The following is an 18,283-nucleotide window of genomic DNA, read 5'->3' as shown; positions in this document are numbered from 1 at the left end:
TTGTCCTCACCACAAAGAATCTTAACCACTGGACTTCTAGGGAAGGTGGGGTCTGTGACACAGCCGCCCATCGCGGATGGATGGAGAGGCCTGCCAACCTTCGGAGCCCAATGGGCAGCCTGCAGCACAAGGATGCTGGGGCAGCAGCTAGAGCGCCGCCCAGCGCCCCCATGTGGAATACGTGGGGCTCCAGCGCTGTGGTGTGAGTGCCCCGCTCCCTTGGCCAGCAGTGCCGTGAAGTGTGCTTCTGAAGGAAAAATTATTCGCTGGACACTTCCTCAAGTCACCTGCCAGGAAGGCTTTCCGGCAGCGTGAGAGGCTGACATCCTCAGCGACAACACACTTCCACCCCTGGGGCAGAGAGGCATGACCCCGGCAGTAACACGAACGCTGCCGGCTCCAGGGACCCAGCATGATTGCTCTGAGCCCGAAGGTCCCATCAGAGCGGCAGACCAGACATTACCGGACCAATGAAGGAAGAGTGTAGTACTCCAAAAAAAAAAAAAGAATGTCTGCTGAGTGGCTTTACAGATTCAATCAAATGAAATCTCCTTTCTCAGAAATTCACAAATAATACTTAGTATTCTTTTTCTAGCTGAAAACCCTAAACTAAACAAAGATCCAATCTGTTTTATGACAATTTAGTTTTGAAAAAAGGGTAGTGAAAATGTAATTTTCAGTTTTAAAATCAGGGCTTCTCTCTCCATTTCTGAGGAATGTGGAGCCTCCAGGAGTTACAGGTGGCCTGTCATCCTCCAGGCAGGAAAGGCTAGCAGTCCATCTATAGTACACGGCAGTTTTGTCTTCACTCTCACAATTTCATAAGAACAACACTTAACCTTATTTATGTGTGATCTGACTCTGCACTGTTATCAGAGCCCACAAAACCGATTATTCCACTCATTCAAGGATCCTGCTCTGTAGTTGGAAAAACACCTCACTAAAAATGCCCAAGTGCTGTCAGCAGGCAACACCTTCCCATCAGAAGATAACTCCTTTCTTCACAGGAGCCACGAGACGCTTGGGGAAGAGTCACCCCTCAAGTAGCCTCTCTCCTCTGGACCGCCTCATTCACGCAGGACCTCCCCACTCCCAGGCTAGCGCATATGTACACAGACACATCAGAAAGGTCTCTGAGGGACTTCCCTGGTGGTCCAATTGTTAAGAGTCTGTCTTGCAGTGCAAAGGACACTGGTTTGAACCCTGGTCCAGGAAGATCCCACAGGCAGCAGAGCAACTAAGCCCAGAGCCACATATACTTGAGTCCATGCTCCAGAGCCCCTAAGCCACAACTGTCATACCCATGTGTCACAACTACTGAAACCCGCGTGCTCTAGAGAAACCACTGCATGAGATGCCCATGCACCCACAACGAAGAGTCACTCCAGCTCGCTGCAACTAGAGAAAGCCTGCACACAGCAACAACCACAGCCAAAAGTAAATAATAAAAATTATTTTAGGAAAAAGGTCTCTGAAACCTTAGACACTCCCTCAGCTCATGTCAGGTGTCTGTAGAACCGTGTAGCATCCAACAAGGTGAGCAGTCAGTGTTATGTGGCAGCCTGCATAGGTGGGGAGTTTGGGGGAGAATGGATACATTACACATATGGCTGAGTCCCTTTGCTGTCCACCTGAAACTATCACAACGTTATTAACCAGCTATACCCCAATACAAAATGTTTTTGGTTTTAAAAATAAATTTTACAAGTGAGTCACTGTCCTGATACCATCACCCAGGTGCCCGAGTGGGACAGTCTGCTCCACACCAACTCTCCCAGGAAGCTACTGCGTGCCTCTGTTTTGTTTTCAGCTATTTGTTTTTACGTGTTTCGCTGCACCGGTTCTTGAGCTGTGGCACTGGGATCTTTCACTTGCGGGCTGTGTCTCTGTTTGCGGCCTGTGAGCTCTTCGCGGCTGCACACAGGGCTCAGTGCCCCAGGAGGGACCGAACCCAAGCCCCTGCACTGGGAGCGCGGAGTCTCAGCCCAGGCCTCCAGGGAGGTCCCACAGTCCCTGCGTGGCTGCCTGTCTGGGTGCGCCCGCTGTGTTCTCAGCACGGGTCAAGGAGGTTCAGCCTCCCGGCCGGAGGCAGGTCCCATCTGAATACCTCCTGGAGCCAGCGGGCGCCCCCCGCGGGCGTAGAGGAATCGCACGTTTATTTTTTTTATTTTTATTTTTGAATCGCACGTTTAGAAAAACAAAAGCGTGCGGTTTTGCTTGAATTTTTGAATATTTTAAATCTCTCAAAAAACTAAGCTTAGTTGCTTTCTCATCGGCTCAGCTGTCTAGGGGTCCAGGGCCGTGGGTTTCTCGTGAGCGGTGCCCTCGCCCCGACCCCGCCTCTCCGTCACGACGGCTCCGCCTGGACCTGCGGGCAGGGAGGCCCTCCGTCCACAGGCCGCCAGGCCGCGCTCCCAGCTGCCCACCGCCCTCCTGCTGTCTCCACAGCGGATGCACAGGCTGCGCGCCCGGCGCCCCTCACACGGCAGGGCGCGGTGTGGGGGTGCCGCTCTGGGGGCGCGGCCCGAGCTCAGCCCCACACACCCCTGGTCTTCGACTCAGAGGGGCCACCTCACCCGGTGACCCTGCGGTGCCCCTCAGCCCTCCTCCACCCAGGACCCCACACCCCACAGCGGAGACTTCGCGCGCAGGCAGCTCGCATCCCCTTCGGTGCCGCCTCCAAAGTCACCGACCCGACAGGAGACCACGGGCCTCGCTGCATCCACAAGGGGACCTTCCCGGAGAAAAACAAGGGTCTGCTTTCAGAGAGGCAGTGACCTCTTCAGGGACACATCATTCTGACCACGTATTAAAAAATAAGTGATAGAACACTTGTGATAAGTGATAAAACATCAAGTCCCCTCTTGACTCTTCAGCTGGGTACTTTGCCAATGGCTGCCCTTTGGTATTCCTCCCACCTGGGCATCATTTTCTTTCTTAATTGGAGTATCTTTGATTTATAATGTCATCAGTTTCAGGTGTACAGCGAAGTGATTCAATTATACATATACCTCTATTATTCTTTTTCAGATTTTCTCACATAGGTTTTCATAGGATATTGAGTAGAGTTCCTTGTGCTATATGGTTAAGTCCTTGTTGGTTACCTATTTTACAAATTAGTGTGTATATGTTACAAACTCCTTATTTATCCCTCCCCTCCACATTTCGCCTTTGTTAACCATAATGTTGTTTTTGGTATCTGTAAGACTATTTTGTAAATAAATTCATTTGTATCTTTTAAAAAAGTCAGATTCCACATATAACTAATGATTATCTTTCTCTGACTTGCTTCACTGAATTTGACAATCTCTAAGTTGCTGCAAATGGCATTATTTCATTGTTTATGGCAGACACATATGCTACTGTGTGTATACACACACCACATCTTATCCACTCATTCCCTGATGTACATTTAGGTCGCTGCCATGTCTCGGCTATTGTAAACAATGCTGCTCTGAACACAGAGGTGGATATACCTTTCTGAACTAGAGTTTTTATATTTTCTGGATTTACGCCCAGTAGTGGGATTGCTGGGTCATAACTCTATGTTTAGTTTTTTAAGAAACCTCGATACTGTTCTCCATAGTGGCTGCACCAGTTTACATTCCCACCAACAGTGTAGGAGGATTCTGTTTTCTCCACACCCTCTCTAGCATTTATTTGTTGACTTTCTGATAATGACCATTCTGACCTCTGTGAGGGGGTACTTCACTGCAGGTTTGATTTGCATTTCTCTTTATTAGTGATATTGAACATCCTTCCATGTGCCTTAGGAATCTTTTTTAAAATTCTTTTCCCCCCGTTTTGGCCGCACCTCACAGCATGTTGGATCTTAGTTCCCCAACCAGCAATTAAAGCTAACCTCCTGCATTGGAAGTGGGGAGTCTAAACCATTGGACCACCAGGGAAGCCCCCAGATAATAACTTTCGAACCAGATTTCTCTGAAAGGAAATGTACCCTCTAACCAGGACAGGAAAAAGTCTGAGTTGGAAGGTCAGAGTGACGGCAGAGTTGTTTTAAGTCATAAAGTAACACTATACACCAAACTGATGAATTATTTCAGGAGCATTAAAATGGCAGTCCTTTCTGCTAGCAATTAACATAAATTAAATGCTGATGGGAACTTACAGGTACCCCAATACTTCATTTTACTATATTTGTGTTTTAATGTATTAGAAACAGTACCCACTTCATTATTTCCTGCACTGCAATTATCACTAATGGATTTTACTACAATGAGATCCCACCTGAATTCTGGATCATTTGCCTGATTTGTTTCTTTATATCACAACTGCAACAACAGCTCTTTTGTTTGTAAGTGACTTACAGGAGGAGGTTTTCAGTTCTGCAGTCAGGCTGAGTCTCTGCACTCTCACCCACTATTTCCCCGGGATGGCTGGCTCCTTCTGACCATCACAACCATCTCACCTGTCTGTCAGGGGGCAGCAGCTGGCAGCTGATCTTGCTTCACATGCTCACACAAAGAACGGTCAAGCCTCTGCTGTCACTTGCACTAACCACTCTGCACCCGTTGCTCACAGCCCTGGGCTGGAGGGGAGCAATTCTCAACGCAACAAAGCTCATCACCCATAGGAGAGTTCCCGCACGGCCCAGAGGCTCCAGGAAGCCTGCAAGCAGCACCACTAGTCTCACAAACAGATTGTCTGAGAAATGTAGATTATCTGGTAAGAAACTACAAGAGGGTTGACGGAGCTTTTAGAAGTAAAAGGGGAAGTTGTTTCTTTTCTCCCAGGTCCCGGGACTCCGAGGCCAGGAGTGCATAATTAGGTTATTTCTAAGGAACTGAAGGTGCTCAAGCCTTCCTGAGGTGCCCTGAGCATGAACCCTGCTCAGTCCCCAAGCAGCAGAAGTGCCCGGCTTGTGTCCTCATTCACCCAGCTCTGACTTCCACACAACAGGTGCTGGTAAAGCACCTGCCTTCAGAAGCCGTTTCATGAGGCAAGGGCATTTTTACTGGTTACGTGTCACTGATACCCCATACACAGCTCAGCATTGCTAAGTACATGGTTCCTGTGTGTGTTTACGTGTATTTGGTGCCTCCACCCTGACAGCTCAGTTGGTAAAGAATCCGCCTGCAAAGCAGGAGACCCCAGTTCAATTTCTGGGTCAGGAAGATCCCCTGGAGAAGGGATAGGCTACCTACTCCAGTATTCTTGGGCTTCCCTTGTAGCTCAGCTGGTAAAGAATCTGCCTGCAATGTGGGAAACCTGGGTTTGATTGCTGGGTTGGGAAGATCCCCTGGAGAAGGGAAAGGCTACCCACAGTATTCTGGCCTGAAGAATTCCATGGGCTGTATAGTCCATGGGGTCGCAAAGAGTCAGACAGGACTGAGCGACTTTCACTTTCACACCACTAACTGGAGACGTCACACTGTGTTGCACCATTCTGATGATTTCTGAAGCTTTTTATTCTAGTCTTTCTCTTTTCTTTAATATAGTTACATCTCCTCTAACATCATATGTGCTATCTTTTAAAACAGGAGGAAAAAGAGTCAAAGAGCCACTTCATGCTAATCAACCTTCCCCCTGAATTAAAAAACGCACAAAACAAAAACAGGTTAAAGGAAGCCTGCCTCTTTCCCATCACAACCCAGAATAAGCCAAATAAACCTTAAAAAGGGCTATGGGGGAAAGCTTGCCAGTCCTCCCAGGGGCACCCTTTGCGGAGAGCTGAGATCTTTGGATCGTGCTGGAGAAGGAAAGTGGCTCACAGGACGGTTTTGAGGAGAAGGGGGCTTGCAGCCCAGACACCCCTCTCCAGGGACATTTGCAGGGCTCCTCTGTACCCCAAATGGGCTACCCCTGGGCCAGCCCACAGGCAGCCTCTGGGGCCTGTACCCACCTGGTCACAGCCCGCATCCACCAGCTCCTGCAGCATCTGTCTGTTCACTTCTGTGGCGGCTGAGGTGCCCGACTCGTTAGCAAAGGGGAGCAAGGAGTATCTGATCTCCCGCAGGGCTTTCTGGTACGGCCCAAACTTCGGGGCACTCCTCATCTGCTGCTGCCGGGCAGTGTCCTTGCCCCCCAGGACCTTGCCCCCTAGGACCTTGGCGTCCAGGGCGGCGTCACTGCCCGGCCCCACAGGCGGCTGCTTCAGCCCCTCCCGGATCTCCTGCAGCCGCTGCCGGCTGTTCCCCGAGTATGTGGTGGCAGGGAAGGTCTTCGGCCGCATGGTCGGCCCAGGTTCCTCTGACCATAAATACAATCTTCTCAAAGCGTTTTATTGTTTAAGGGACAAGACCAACAGTATCAGTTAGCTGTAAACACGCTTTCACAACAGTTTCCTTTTGAAAGTGTCCTTTCCTTCCATTTTTGTAGTTCCTGCAGAGAACCAAACATTTTCCAGGGTCTTCATTTTGAAGATCATCTCCACCTGAAAAGGAAAATCAGAAGGTGTTCATTGGTGTTTCCCACATAATGTTAGCAGTACTTTTTGGTGATGGTTTAGTCACAAAGTTGTGTCCAACTCTTGCAACCCCATGGACTATAGCCCGCCAGGCTCCTCTGTCAGTGGAATTTTCCAGGCAAGAATACTGGAGTCGGTTGCCATTTCCTTCACCAGGGGATCTTCCTGACCCAGGAATAGAACCTGGATCTCCTGCATTGCAGGCAGATTCTTTACCAACTGAGCTATGAGGGAAGCCCCTTAGCAGCATTGCTGGTGTTTCCCATATAATGTTAGCAGTACTTTTTAGGAATGGACAAACTCAACAACAACAACAACAACAAAAAAAAAAAAACCTAATCAAAAAATGGGCAGAAGACCTAAACAGACATTTCTCTAAAGAAGACATACAGATGGTCAACAGGCACATGTCAAGATGCTCAACATCACTAATTATTAGAGAAATGCAAATCAAAACCACAATGAGGTATCACCTCACACTGGTCAGAATGGCCAACATCAAAATGTCTACAAATAACAAAAAGGAGAAAAGGAAAGATATAAGCATCTGAATGCAGAGTTCCAAAGAATAGCAAGAAGAGATAAGAAAGCCTTACTCAGCGATCAATGCAAAGAAATAGAGGAAAACAACAGAATGGGAAAGACTAGAGATCTCTTTAAGAAAAGTAGAGACACCAAAGGAATATTTCATGCAAAGATGGGCTTGATAAAGGACAGAAATGGTCTGGACCTAACAGAAGCAGAAGATATTAAGAAGACGTGGCAAGAATACACAGAAGAACTGTACAAAAAAAATCTTCATAACCAAGATAACACAATGATGTGATCACTCACCTAGAGCCAGACATCCTGGAATGTGAAGTCAAGTGGGCCTTAGAAAGCATCACTATGAACAAGGCTAGTGGAGGTGATGTTTCCAGTTGAGCTATTTCAAATCCTGAAAGATGATACTGTGAAAGTGCTGCACTCAATATGCCCCCAAGTTTGGAAAACTCAGCAGTGGCCACAGGACTAGAAAAGGTCAGTTTTCATTCCAATTCCAAAGAAAGGCAATACCAAAGAATGCTCAAACTACCGCACAATTGCACTCATCTCACATGCTAGTAAAGTAATGCTCAAAATTCTCCAAGCCAGGCTTCAGCAATACATGAACCGTGAACTTCCAGATGTTCAAGCTGGTTTTAGAAAAGGCAGAGGAATCAGAGATCAAATTGCCAACATCCACTGGATCATCAAAAAAGGAAGAGAGTTCCAGAAAAACATCTATTTTTGCTTTATTGACTATGCCAAAGCCTTTGACTGTGTGGATCACAATCAACTGTGGAAAATTCTGAAAGAGATGGGAATACCAGACCGCCTGACCTGCCTCTTGAGAAACCTATATGCAGGTCAGGAAGCAACAGTTAGAACTGGACATGGAACAACAGACTGGTTCCAAATAGGAAAAGGAGTACGTCAAGGCTGTATATTGTCACTCTGCTTATTTAACTTCTATGCAGAGTACATCATGAGAAACGCTGGACTGGAAGAAGCACAAGCTGGACTCAAGATTGCTGGGAGAAATATCAATAACCTCAGATATGCAGATGACACCACTCTTATGGCAGAAAGAGGAACTATAAAGCCTCTTGATGAAAGTGAAAGAGAAGAGTGAAAAAGTTGGCTTAAAGCTCAACATTCATGGCATCTGGTCCCATCACTTCATGGCCTACAGATGGGGAAACAGTGGAAACAGTGTCAGCCTTTATTTTGGGGGGCTCCAAAATCACTGCAGATGGTGACTGCAGCCATGAAATTAAAAGACGCTTACTCCTTGGAAGGAAAGTTAGGACCAACCTAGATAGCATATTCAAAAGCAGAGACATTACTTTGCCAACAAAGGTCCGTCTAGTCAAGGCTATGGTTTTTCCAGTGGTCATGTATGGATGTGAGAGTTGGACTGTGAAGGAAGCTGAGCGCCGAAGAACTGATGCTTTTGAACTGTGGTGTTGGAGAAGACTCTTGAGAGTCCCTTGGACTGCAAGGAGATTCAACCAGTCCATCCTAAAGGAGATCAGTCCTGGGTGTTCACTGGAAAGAATGATGCTAAAGCTGAAACTCCAGTACTTTGGCCACCTCACGCGAAGAGTTGACTTACTGGGAAAGACCCTGATGCTGGGAGGGATTGGGGGCAGGAGGAGAAAGGGATGACAGAGGATGAGATAGCTGGATGGCATCACCAACTCGATGGACGTGAGTTTGAGTGAACTCCGGGAGTTGGTGGTGGACAAGGAGGCCTGGCGTGCTGCGATTCATGGGGTCGCAAAGAGTCGGACACGACTGAGCGACTGAACTGAACTGAGAGAGAATGTAGAGAAAAGGGAACGCTCCTACTCTGTCGATGAGAATGTAAGTTGATACAGTCACTGTGCAGAATTGTACGGAGGTTCCCAGTAAAACTAAAAATACACTTAACACATGATCCAGCAATCCCACTCCTGGGCACATATCTGGAGAAAACTCTACTTCAAAATGATACATGCACCCCTATATTCATAGCAGCACTATTTATTAATACAATAGCCAGAATATGGCAGCAACCTAAGTGTCCATCAACTGATGAGTGGATAAAGATGTGGTACATACACTCAATGAAATACTACTCAGCCATTAAAAAGAATGAAATGCCATTTGCAGCAACATGGATGGACTTAAAGAGATTATCATACTAAGTGAAGTAAGCCAAATAGAGAAAGACTAACACCATATGACATCACTTATATGTGAAATCTAAAATATGACACAAAAGAGCCTATCTATGAAGCAGAAACAGACTCACAGGCATACAGAACAGACTTGTGGTTGCCACGGGCAAAGTTGCGAGGGGGAGTGTTAGTACAGGAGTTTGAGGTTAGCAGATACAGACTATTATATATAGAATGGATAAACAAGATCCTAATGTATAGCACAGGAAACTATATTCAATATCCTGAAATAAGCCACAATGGAAAAGAATATGAAAAATAGTGTATCAGTTCAGTTCAGTTGCTCAGTCGTGTCCGACTCTTTGCGACCCCATGAATCGCAGCACGCCAGGCCTCCTCGTCCATCACCAACTCCTGGAGTTCACTTAAACTCACGTCCATCGAATGCGTGATGCCGTCCAGCCATCTCATCCTCTGTCGTCCCCTTCTCCTCCTGCCCTCAATTCCTCCCAGCATCAGAGTCTTTTCCAATGAGTCAACTCTTCGCATGAAGTGGCCAAAGTACTGGAGTTTCAGCTTTAGCATCAGTCCTTCCAAAGAAATCTCAGGGCTGATCTCCTTCAGAATGGACTGGTTGGATCTCCTTGCAGTCCAAGGGACTCTCCAGAGTCTTCTCCAACACCACAGTTCAAAAACATCAATTCTTCAGTGCTCAGCTCTCTTATGTGCATAATTGAGTCACTTTACTGAAGAGTCCAAATTAACACTGTAAATCCGCTGTGCTTCAATGTCAAAAAATGAGCTTTGATGACAATGTTTATAAAGTTAAAAGTATCTTTCTTTTTAAAGTGAGAAAAGCTCAGACAGGGGAAAGCTGACACCATTAGACTCTGTGTGAACACATGCCTGCAGCCTGATCCAGGCTGCACAGCTCTGAGGACCTGGTTCTTCCTCCAGCTGGAGCATGGCAAGCCTGCCCTGTGTCCAGGGACAACCCCCTCCCACCTGCTCACCACGTGAACCTCAGGGCTCCCAGCAGTAAACCTCTCCAGAGCAGAGGGCCCCTCACCCACCCAACCTCAGAGACCCTGCTGTTCACCCCCAGCCTCCCCAACCGCCCCAGGCCCCAGCACCTGAACTGCGAGAACTGTGAGAACTGAGGGTGGGAGCCGCTGCCCACTGCCTGAGTCTTTGCCCTGTCCTGGGCTGGAGCTGAAACCTGGCCCCCGGGGGTCTCAGGAGAGCACTCAGCAGGGGCTGTGCCCTTTCTCCAAGCTTCAGATGCAATATTTCTGATGTTTATACAAAAACCACTGTAAGAAGCTGCACAACTGCACTAAACTGCTCAGCCAGAAAAAGTAGTAAAGCTCTGACACAAGCTGGTGTTCAGTCACTAAGTCGTGTTGGAGTCTCTGCAACCCCATGGACTATAACCCACCAGGCTCCTCTGTCCATGGGATTTTTCAGGCAAGCATACTGGAGTGGGTCATCACTTCCTTCTCCATGGGATCTTCCCGACCCAGGGATTGAACCCATGTCTCCTGGATTCCAGGCGGGTTCTTTACTGCTGAGCCACCAGGGGAGCCACCAGGCCACAATGTGGATGAACCTTGAGGACACTATGCTGCTTGAAGGAAGCCAGACACAGAAGGAAAACACTACGTGACTCTAACAAGGCAAATCCAGAGACAAGGCGGACTGCAGTTACCAGGGCTGGGCTGAGAAGGTTATTACTTAATGGGTACAGAGCTTCTGTTTGGGACACTGAAAAAGTCCAGACTGTGGCAGTGACTGCAGTGACAGTCCGCATGTATTTACTGCCACTGAACTGTACACTCAGGAATGGTTAAAATGATAAGCATTACACCAATGCATCTAACGTTCATATCCAGCGGGCCAAGGTCTGACCATGCTCCCCCTCCAAACACAGCTGTGCTGGGAAAAGCCGGACCCCAGCCCTGGTGCTGACACAAGTGCACCCCGCTCACAGATGGAGGTCTGAACCGCCTGCAACCCCCCACCCCATACGGAAACACAACAGGGAGCAGCTCCCCAAGGCCACACCCCCCCAGTTACTCTTGAGTGCCTGTGGGTCCCACAAACATCCCGATTATAAAGCCAAGTAGTGCAGGAGAGACCAGACATGTTTGCATTTACACATGAGCTAAGAAACAGCGAGGGGCGGGAATTGGTGGGGGGAGGTGCCCCTGAAACGAATCCAGGTCAGATGTAGTGGTGTCTGTCCTTTCTTTTCCTCCCCCTCAGCATTTCATTATGAAGATTTTCAAACATACAGAAAAGGTGACAGAGTTATTCAGTGACAGCCCCTCAACCTGCACCTGGGAAAGCTCCTTGTGCAGAGGGGGCAGGAGGACCCCCGCTCCATGCTCTCATCCTCTTCCCACCGTGCTCCCCTAGGAACACCTGGCTTCCTCGGTGATGGTGCCAGACACCTACCGGCAGGCCTGTCCTGCCTGAATCACTAGGGAAGGATGAAGCTTTCCCTCAGTCACACAAAGAATCCAAGTATTTTCTCAGCTTGAGACCTTGTATTTTAGACTTTAGTTTGACGACAATTGATTTCATGGCAAAATTATGAACTTCTGAAAGCATTTTTCATGAGAATACTCATCAGTCAAATTACGATTGCAGCTGGAAATGAGCCCCTCTGACACACTACAGTATCATTTTAATAAGCTCTCTCACCCAGAATTTCAAAAGGCCCTAAGGGCCCTATGACCTAAGGTCTCTAGGGTCTTAAAAAAAATGAGGGTAGGCCTCCCTGGTGGCTCAGTGGTAAAGCATCTGCCTGCCAATGCAGAAGACATGGGTTCGATCCCTGGTCTGGGAAGATCCCACATGCCATGGAGCAACTAAACTGGTGTGCCAGAACTATTGAGCCTGTGCTCTAGAGCCCGGGAGCCACAACTACCGAGTCCATGTGCTGTAACTACTGAGACCTTGTGCCTGGAGCTTGTGCTCTGCGACAAGAGAAGCCACCCACACACCTCAACGACAGTAGCCCCCGCTCCCCACAACTAGAGAAAATCTGCACAGCGCCAAAGTCCCATCACAGTCAAAAATAAATTAATAAAATTATACAGGCTTCCCAGGGGGCGCTAGTGGTAAAGAAACGGCCTGCCAATGCAGGAGACATAAGGGACGCAGGTTCAATCCCTGGGTCAGGAAGATACCCTGGAAGAGGGCATGGCAACCCACTCTGGTATTCCTGCCTGGAGAATCCCATGGACAGGGGTCGCAAACAGTTGCACACAGCTGAAATGACTTAGCATACATTCCTGGTGGTGCAGTGGTTAGAATTCTTTCACTACTGAGGCCAGAGAACTAAGACCCCACGGTGCACCAAAAAAATAAGCTGGGGTGGGTAGCAAACAAAGCAGTCTAATGTTGGGAATTTCTTAGGTATCATCAACTGACTTAAATATATCTCAAAAGAAACTATATGACACCGGAATTTTAAAACTGCAACACAACTCACAAAACAAAACTCATTTTCAAATCTGGGGCTGAGACGATGGCTAAGGCCTCTCTCGAGTCCAGGCGGCTCCACTAAAAACAATATGAGGAACAGTATTCTAAGCAAACCTTAATGTGGCCCTACCAAACTCAATCCTATCCTTCAACCAATCCTGGAAAATGTTATCAGATGTTCAAGAATTTTCCTCCAAGTGCTTCACAACCTCACTGGCTGCCAAGTACACATTCAGCACCGACCAGGGAACCAATGAAACCTACGTCCTGTGGGACCCACACTAATGATATACGGCATTTTTTTAAACAGTATTTCTTGGATGTAAAATTCCAGTTATTAGTTAAATCGTATCTTTACTATAATTAACTAGCAAAGCTGAAACGAGATCAGGCAGCCGGGTCAGGCCTCCAGCCAGGTGCTGAACGCCGGAATCATAAACCATCACGCTGAAACCCCATGCCAGGGCCACCCCTCACCGGGAGGGTCCCTGAAAACATCCTTCTAATCAAGGGCGCAATCACAAGGTTTCAGAGGGCACAGAGGTCTTCCACGTGTCAAATGCTGTGCTGGACGGTACATCAGGTTACCCAGGTAAGACAGAGCCTCACCTCCAAATAAGTTTCAGACCCAGGGAAAAGAAACCACCACATGCCTTACTGGCTTTATACACGACATCGGTGTGATATATATACACAGGCATCCGTGTGTATGTATACCGACACACAGACACACACATTATGAACAACAGCATAAAAACCATCGAGGTATAGAAGTCTGTACCCGAGACCACCAAGCAGAATGAGCAGGCCAGGGATAAACGTATGGTCTGTTCTGTGCAGCACTCCTCAGAGCAAGCAACCCAGCAAGTGAGTCTCCTGTGTTCTTTCCACACCCTAGCAGGGCTTCCACTCTTTGAGAAACGTTGCCTCCTTCCAACACCCTCCTTTCCCAGGGTCAGACACTTCCTGGCCAGGGCTCTGACCACCTGAGCCACTGCTGTAGACAGAGGTGACCGTCACTGTCCCCGGAATCCCAGTGACCAGGCCTATTCAGAGACCTCTCAGAGAAAGGGTAGTGTCACCAAAGCTGGAAAGGGGAAAGGGCTGACACTGGACGGAGGAAGTGTGAAGCTATTCCTGGAGCCTGGGACTTCCTGTGAAAAGGCTAAAACACAGAAGAGAAAGACAGGGAGATAACTGTGGGTGTGTGGGGGGGGGGAGGAGGTACCCTCTGGGTCAATTTAATGAAAACACAGGAGTGGCACTCCTGTGAAGCAGGACAGGACTAAGTTAATGAGTAAGAAAAAAGCACTCCAGCTCAAGATCACTGCCTGGAGTCACGACCCCAAACGGAGACCCACTCCATTGAAAAGCCAGCTTACATCCTCAGAAAGGTTCTCACCATCCCAACTGCATTTAGAGACTACAGGATCTGCCTGGTACCACAAAATCGGAACGGTTAATAATAAATGCAAACCAATGCTACAAAATATGAGTTTTCACTTATCTTGCAGAAAAATTCCTATGAACGTCAAATATTGGCACACAGACAAAAATTAATTAAGTAAAAAAAAAAAACAGCTGTCACTACTAGGTTGACAGATGGCAAGAGATACAAAGTTTTCCTAGAGTGAATGGCAAACATTGAACAATGTCAGAGTCAAATTCCCACCCTAATTTTAGCATTGTAACTGTTCTCTCTCTGTCCAAGGGTATCAACCTTTGCTGGCTTTAAAGCAACCAACAGGAAAGTGAGCAGCAAAGCAGGCTACCTACCTTCAGGCTCCAGCAGCCTCTACAGGTGCTGCTGTGATAAGACCCAACTCCATCTCCACAAGGAGCAGCAGCCACCCATACACAATGGGGCTGGGGACCCTGGACTGGTGAGGATGGACCAGTCTTTAAAAAGGAAGGAGATTCAGAGAGTTTTTTTAGAGCAGATTTACAGTCAAAGCAAAGTAAATGCAGGGAACTGATCTTCCTTCAAACCCATCATTCTCTTAAAAATCAGTGAAGAACATTATTTAGAAGTTTCACATTATTATGACCATGAAATAAAATATAAAAGCAGCTTTTCAAAAACTACGTTAATCTGTTTTTTCCAATACAAATCAGAACACCTCCCCACAAAGTTCCCCAAATCTTTCCTGTGAGTTTACCGGGTATTTATCAGCTTCAACACCTCTCCCCACCCCCAGCCCACACATGCAGTGAGGTTTAGGAGACCAGAGCTGGCTATTTACAACAAGATATTCAAAATAACAAGGCATCTTATGGTAAAAACATCCTCCCCCCGCCCTCAAAGGAAAGTCCCTCCCACCAACCCGGGGATTTGCTAAGGAAAGAAAGAAATATGTACAGCTAAGTCAAAACTACTTCAAGTCATATGGAGAGCTGCAAGAACTCTCTCCAGTTCAAAAATTCCGAGATTCTAGTAATTCACCTTAACAATTTTTCATGACAGCTTCTGCTCAGATATGTTATTCAATAAACTGCTTGACTTTTTGAGATTTATTAAATGTTCAGCAATTTTAATTTCAAAGGAATGCTGGTATATTCACTAAACAGTGACCAAATTTTATGAGGTTGAATAACACAATGTCTTGTTAATTATAATTTAAAACAGACTTTCTTAAACAGTCTGTGCATTCTTATTTTGAAGATTTTCCTTTTTCTGCCTTGTTAATACATTTGCTAAAAAAAAAAAAAAAGAAAGAAAAACGGAAAAGATACAAAGCAGCTTAGTCTCTAGATTGAGCGCTCAAAAATGGTGATCCACTGCAGGGAACGGAGCTTAAATTCAACTGAAAATATGGACCAAAGTCTCCTTAGCACAATTTTCCTAATAATGCGCCAGGAGTCACTTTCTCCATTACTAAGGGAAGGCCTGTCAACTCCTGGGTTAAAATTTAAACTGAACACCTGTGTGAACAACACACATTTTGTGACTTTCCATTCAAGTTTCTTAGTAAAATGTGGCCAAACTTTCCTCTGAAAACGTACGTATTTGCTGAGCACTTTGGGAAGAGAGCTGCCTGGCCACTGACTCTACCTGCCAGGCGCTGGACCCCGCGAGGCCCTGGGCGAGGGTTCCAGCCGTGATTCCAGCCCGGCGAGACCCCGGCCCCGCCGCCCGTGGACCGCACGCCCAGCACACGGGTCGGGCCCGGCCGACGCCCGCGGGCCGGGCAGGTGTGCCACCCAGGCCCCGCCTGCCTCCGCCCGCGCCCCAGGACCGCGAGCCGGGTCGGAACCCGGCCCAGAGCCGGGCGCGAGGGTCCCGGGAGGCCCGGCTTCGGACCGGGTCGGGGTGAGGGAGCGGGTGGGGGAGGGGGTGGCCCGGGGGCGCGGCCCGGCCGGAGCGGGGCGAAGAGCCTAGGCGGGGGACCACCGCCCGCGGGGCCGAGGGGCTGGGGCCGAGGCGGCCCGACGGCACGACACCACCCCCCCCCCACGGCCGAGCGCGCGGCCCCGCCCGCCGCCCCGTCCCGGGTCCGGACCCCACCGCCCCACTCACCTCACGCCGTCTACGCCGTCCGCGGCAGCCTGGCCCGCGGCTCCGGGGCCTCGCTGGGGACGCCGGGCCCGGGGGCGGCCAGCGGGCGGGGACACGGGGCGCCGGCGGGCTGGCGGGCAGGCGGCCCCATCTTCCGGCGCGAGCGCCGCGGCCCAGCGCGCAGCCCGAGCGGGACATTCGCTACATTGTTGGCATTCCTGGGCCGTCACGTGACCGTCGCGTCAGCGCCACCCCGCCCCGCCCCCCGCGGCGGCGGCGGCCCCGCCCCCGCCGCCGACCCCGTCCCGCCCCCCACAGCTGCGGCCCCGCCTCACAGCCAGCCCGGTCCCGCCCCCAGCCAACCCGGTCCCGCCCACGCCGGCCCCGCCTCCCGCGCGTCAGGCTCGGGACTGTCCGCGAGGGCCCGCCGGCCCCCTCCGCCCGCCGCCCTCCCGCTCAGCTCCCGGGGGGAGCCCAGATCCAGGCACCTGCGCCCCGCCCAGCCCCTCACCTGGATGCGGGCCTCAGCCCTCACCTGCGCTCGGCCCGGGCCGGCCCCCTCCTCGCTTCGTGTGCGGGAAAAGGTCCTTCCCTTGCTCTGTCCTCGACGACAGAGACAGAACTAACTAAAACAAACTAAAACAAATAGGCTGTAAATAAAATGGACTTTTCAATTTATGAGTGAAACACCTAATCAAATTTTGGAATTGTTTGCAATAGTGAAAAATCAGGAAGAACCTAAAAGTCCAGCCGTGGGGAACAGTGGGGAAATAAAATATGTAAAATAGCTCAGTGAAACGTGAGTGTAGATAGACTTAAAAAATCATTGCAGAGGGGAGAAAAGCGAGGTGCAGAACTATATATGCAATACAACAGCGTGTTTATAAATAAACCAAATGTCGCAGAACCAATACTGATCAAGTACTGTGTACTCGTACCAACAAGGACTGCAAGACGTTCACGCGGAAATCATGACAGCTGTGGCCAGGCAGCAAGGAGGCTGGAAACTGGTCTCAGGAGGAAACTGGCGGTGTCATCTTTCTCTCCAGTCTTTGCTTCTTTATTTGGAACAAACTGTCGGAATTTTAAAATTTGTTGATTCTCAGTGATTAGGTTCAATAATGTATGCTGTGTTATTATTCTTTGTGCCTTTTTAAAAAACATCTTTAAAATTTTTTTCACATATACAGGAAACAAATTGGAAACAAATTTCCAGATAGAGTCTCATTTGAGGAAACTGATATAGAGTATAGGAGAACAGTTGTGTTTATTGACACAGAGTCAATCATTCTCTTGTTTTTTTTTTTTTTTTTTTGAGGACCTACCATGAACCATCTGAGAAAGCACTGGCAACCCACTCCAGTACTCTTGCCTGGAAAATCCCATGCGGGAGCCTGGTAGGCTGCTGTCTATGGGGTCGCACAGAGTTGGACTCAACTGAAGCGACTTAGCAGCAGCAGCAGCAGCCATGAACCACGGATTAAACCAAACACTGTTGGTACCATAGTGAGCAGAACTACTTCATTTACCCACTGGCAGAACTTACACTCTCCTAGATGCATTCAAGAACTTAAGTGACAGAACAGCATACAGGATCTAATTTGGTTAAATGATATATGTATTTACATTTAAGCTATATACATAAAATATACATTATATGAGGGATTGGGGGCAGGAGGAGAAGAGGACGACAGAGGATGAGATGGTTGGATGGCATCACCGACTCGATGGACGTGAGTCTGAGTGAACTCCAGGAGATGGTGATAGACAGGGAGGCCTGGCGTGCTGCGATTCATGGGGTCGCAGAGTCGGACACGACTGAGCGACTGAACAGAACTGAACTGAAAATATTTAACAGTGTATATGTGTGTGTGTATACATGTTTATACACATACATATATGTGTGTGATTTTAAGTCCAGAAAACTATGCTGCCAAATACTGAAAATGATAGTCTCTGGACATAACGGTTCTGGGTGACTTTTGTCTTATAATTCCTGATAACTCTACATAGGACAAGTTTTTAAAAAACTGTTTAAATAATAATCCACATAATGCATCCAGTTGAGAAGGGGAGAGAAGAGACAGGAAGCACAAGTTCTGCTGAGCACAAAGTCTGTGTCATGGCAACCTCGCTGGATATAAATTAACATATGTATATACTATGTGTGTATACCAGGTGTTG

At 48.4% G+C, this 18,283-nt stretch overlaps 1 protein-coding gene across 2 annotated transcripts in view; it reads right to left on the bottom strand.

Annotated features, from left to right (window-relative positions):
- LATS2 (large tumor suppressor kinase 2) overlaps positions 1-16,338 on the bottom strand; it is a 34,463-nt gene extending 18,125 nt beyond the window's left edge. For both annotated transcript variants that reach the window (XM_040266793.1, XM_040266794.1), the window contains exons 1-2: positions 16,121-16,338; positions 5,864-6,394 (exon numbers count right to left, since the gene is read on the bottom strand). In XM_040266793.1, the coding sequence (XP_040122727.1) occupies positions 5,864-6,193 (330 nt within the window). In that variant the 5' untranslated portion in view covers positions 6,194-6,394; positions 16,121-16,338. The remainder of the gene's footprint in view (positions 1-5,863; positions 6,395-16,120) is intronic.
- Positions 16,339-18,283: the final 1,945 nt, after the last annotated feature.

The sequence above is a fragment of the Oryx dammah genome, unplaced genomic scaffold, assembly GCF_014754425.2.
Source record: "Oryx dammah isolate SB20612 unplaced genomic scaffold, SCBI_Odam_1.1 HiC_scaffold_24, whole genome shotgun sequence".
Classification (NCBI taxonomy): domain Eukaryota; kingdom Metazoa; phylum Chordata; class Mammalia; order Artiodactyla; family Bovidae; genus Oryx; species Oryx dammah.
This window is presented reverse-complemented; position numbering and strand designations above follow the sequence as displayed.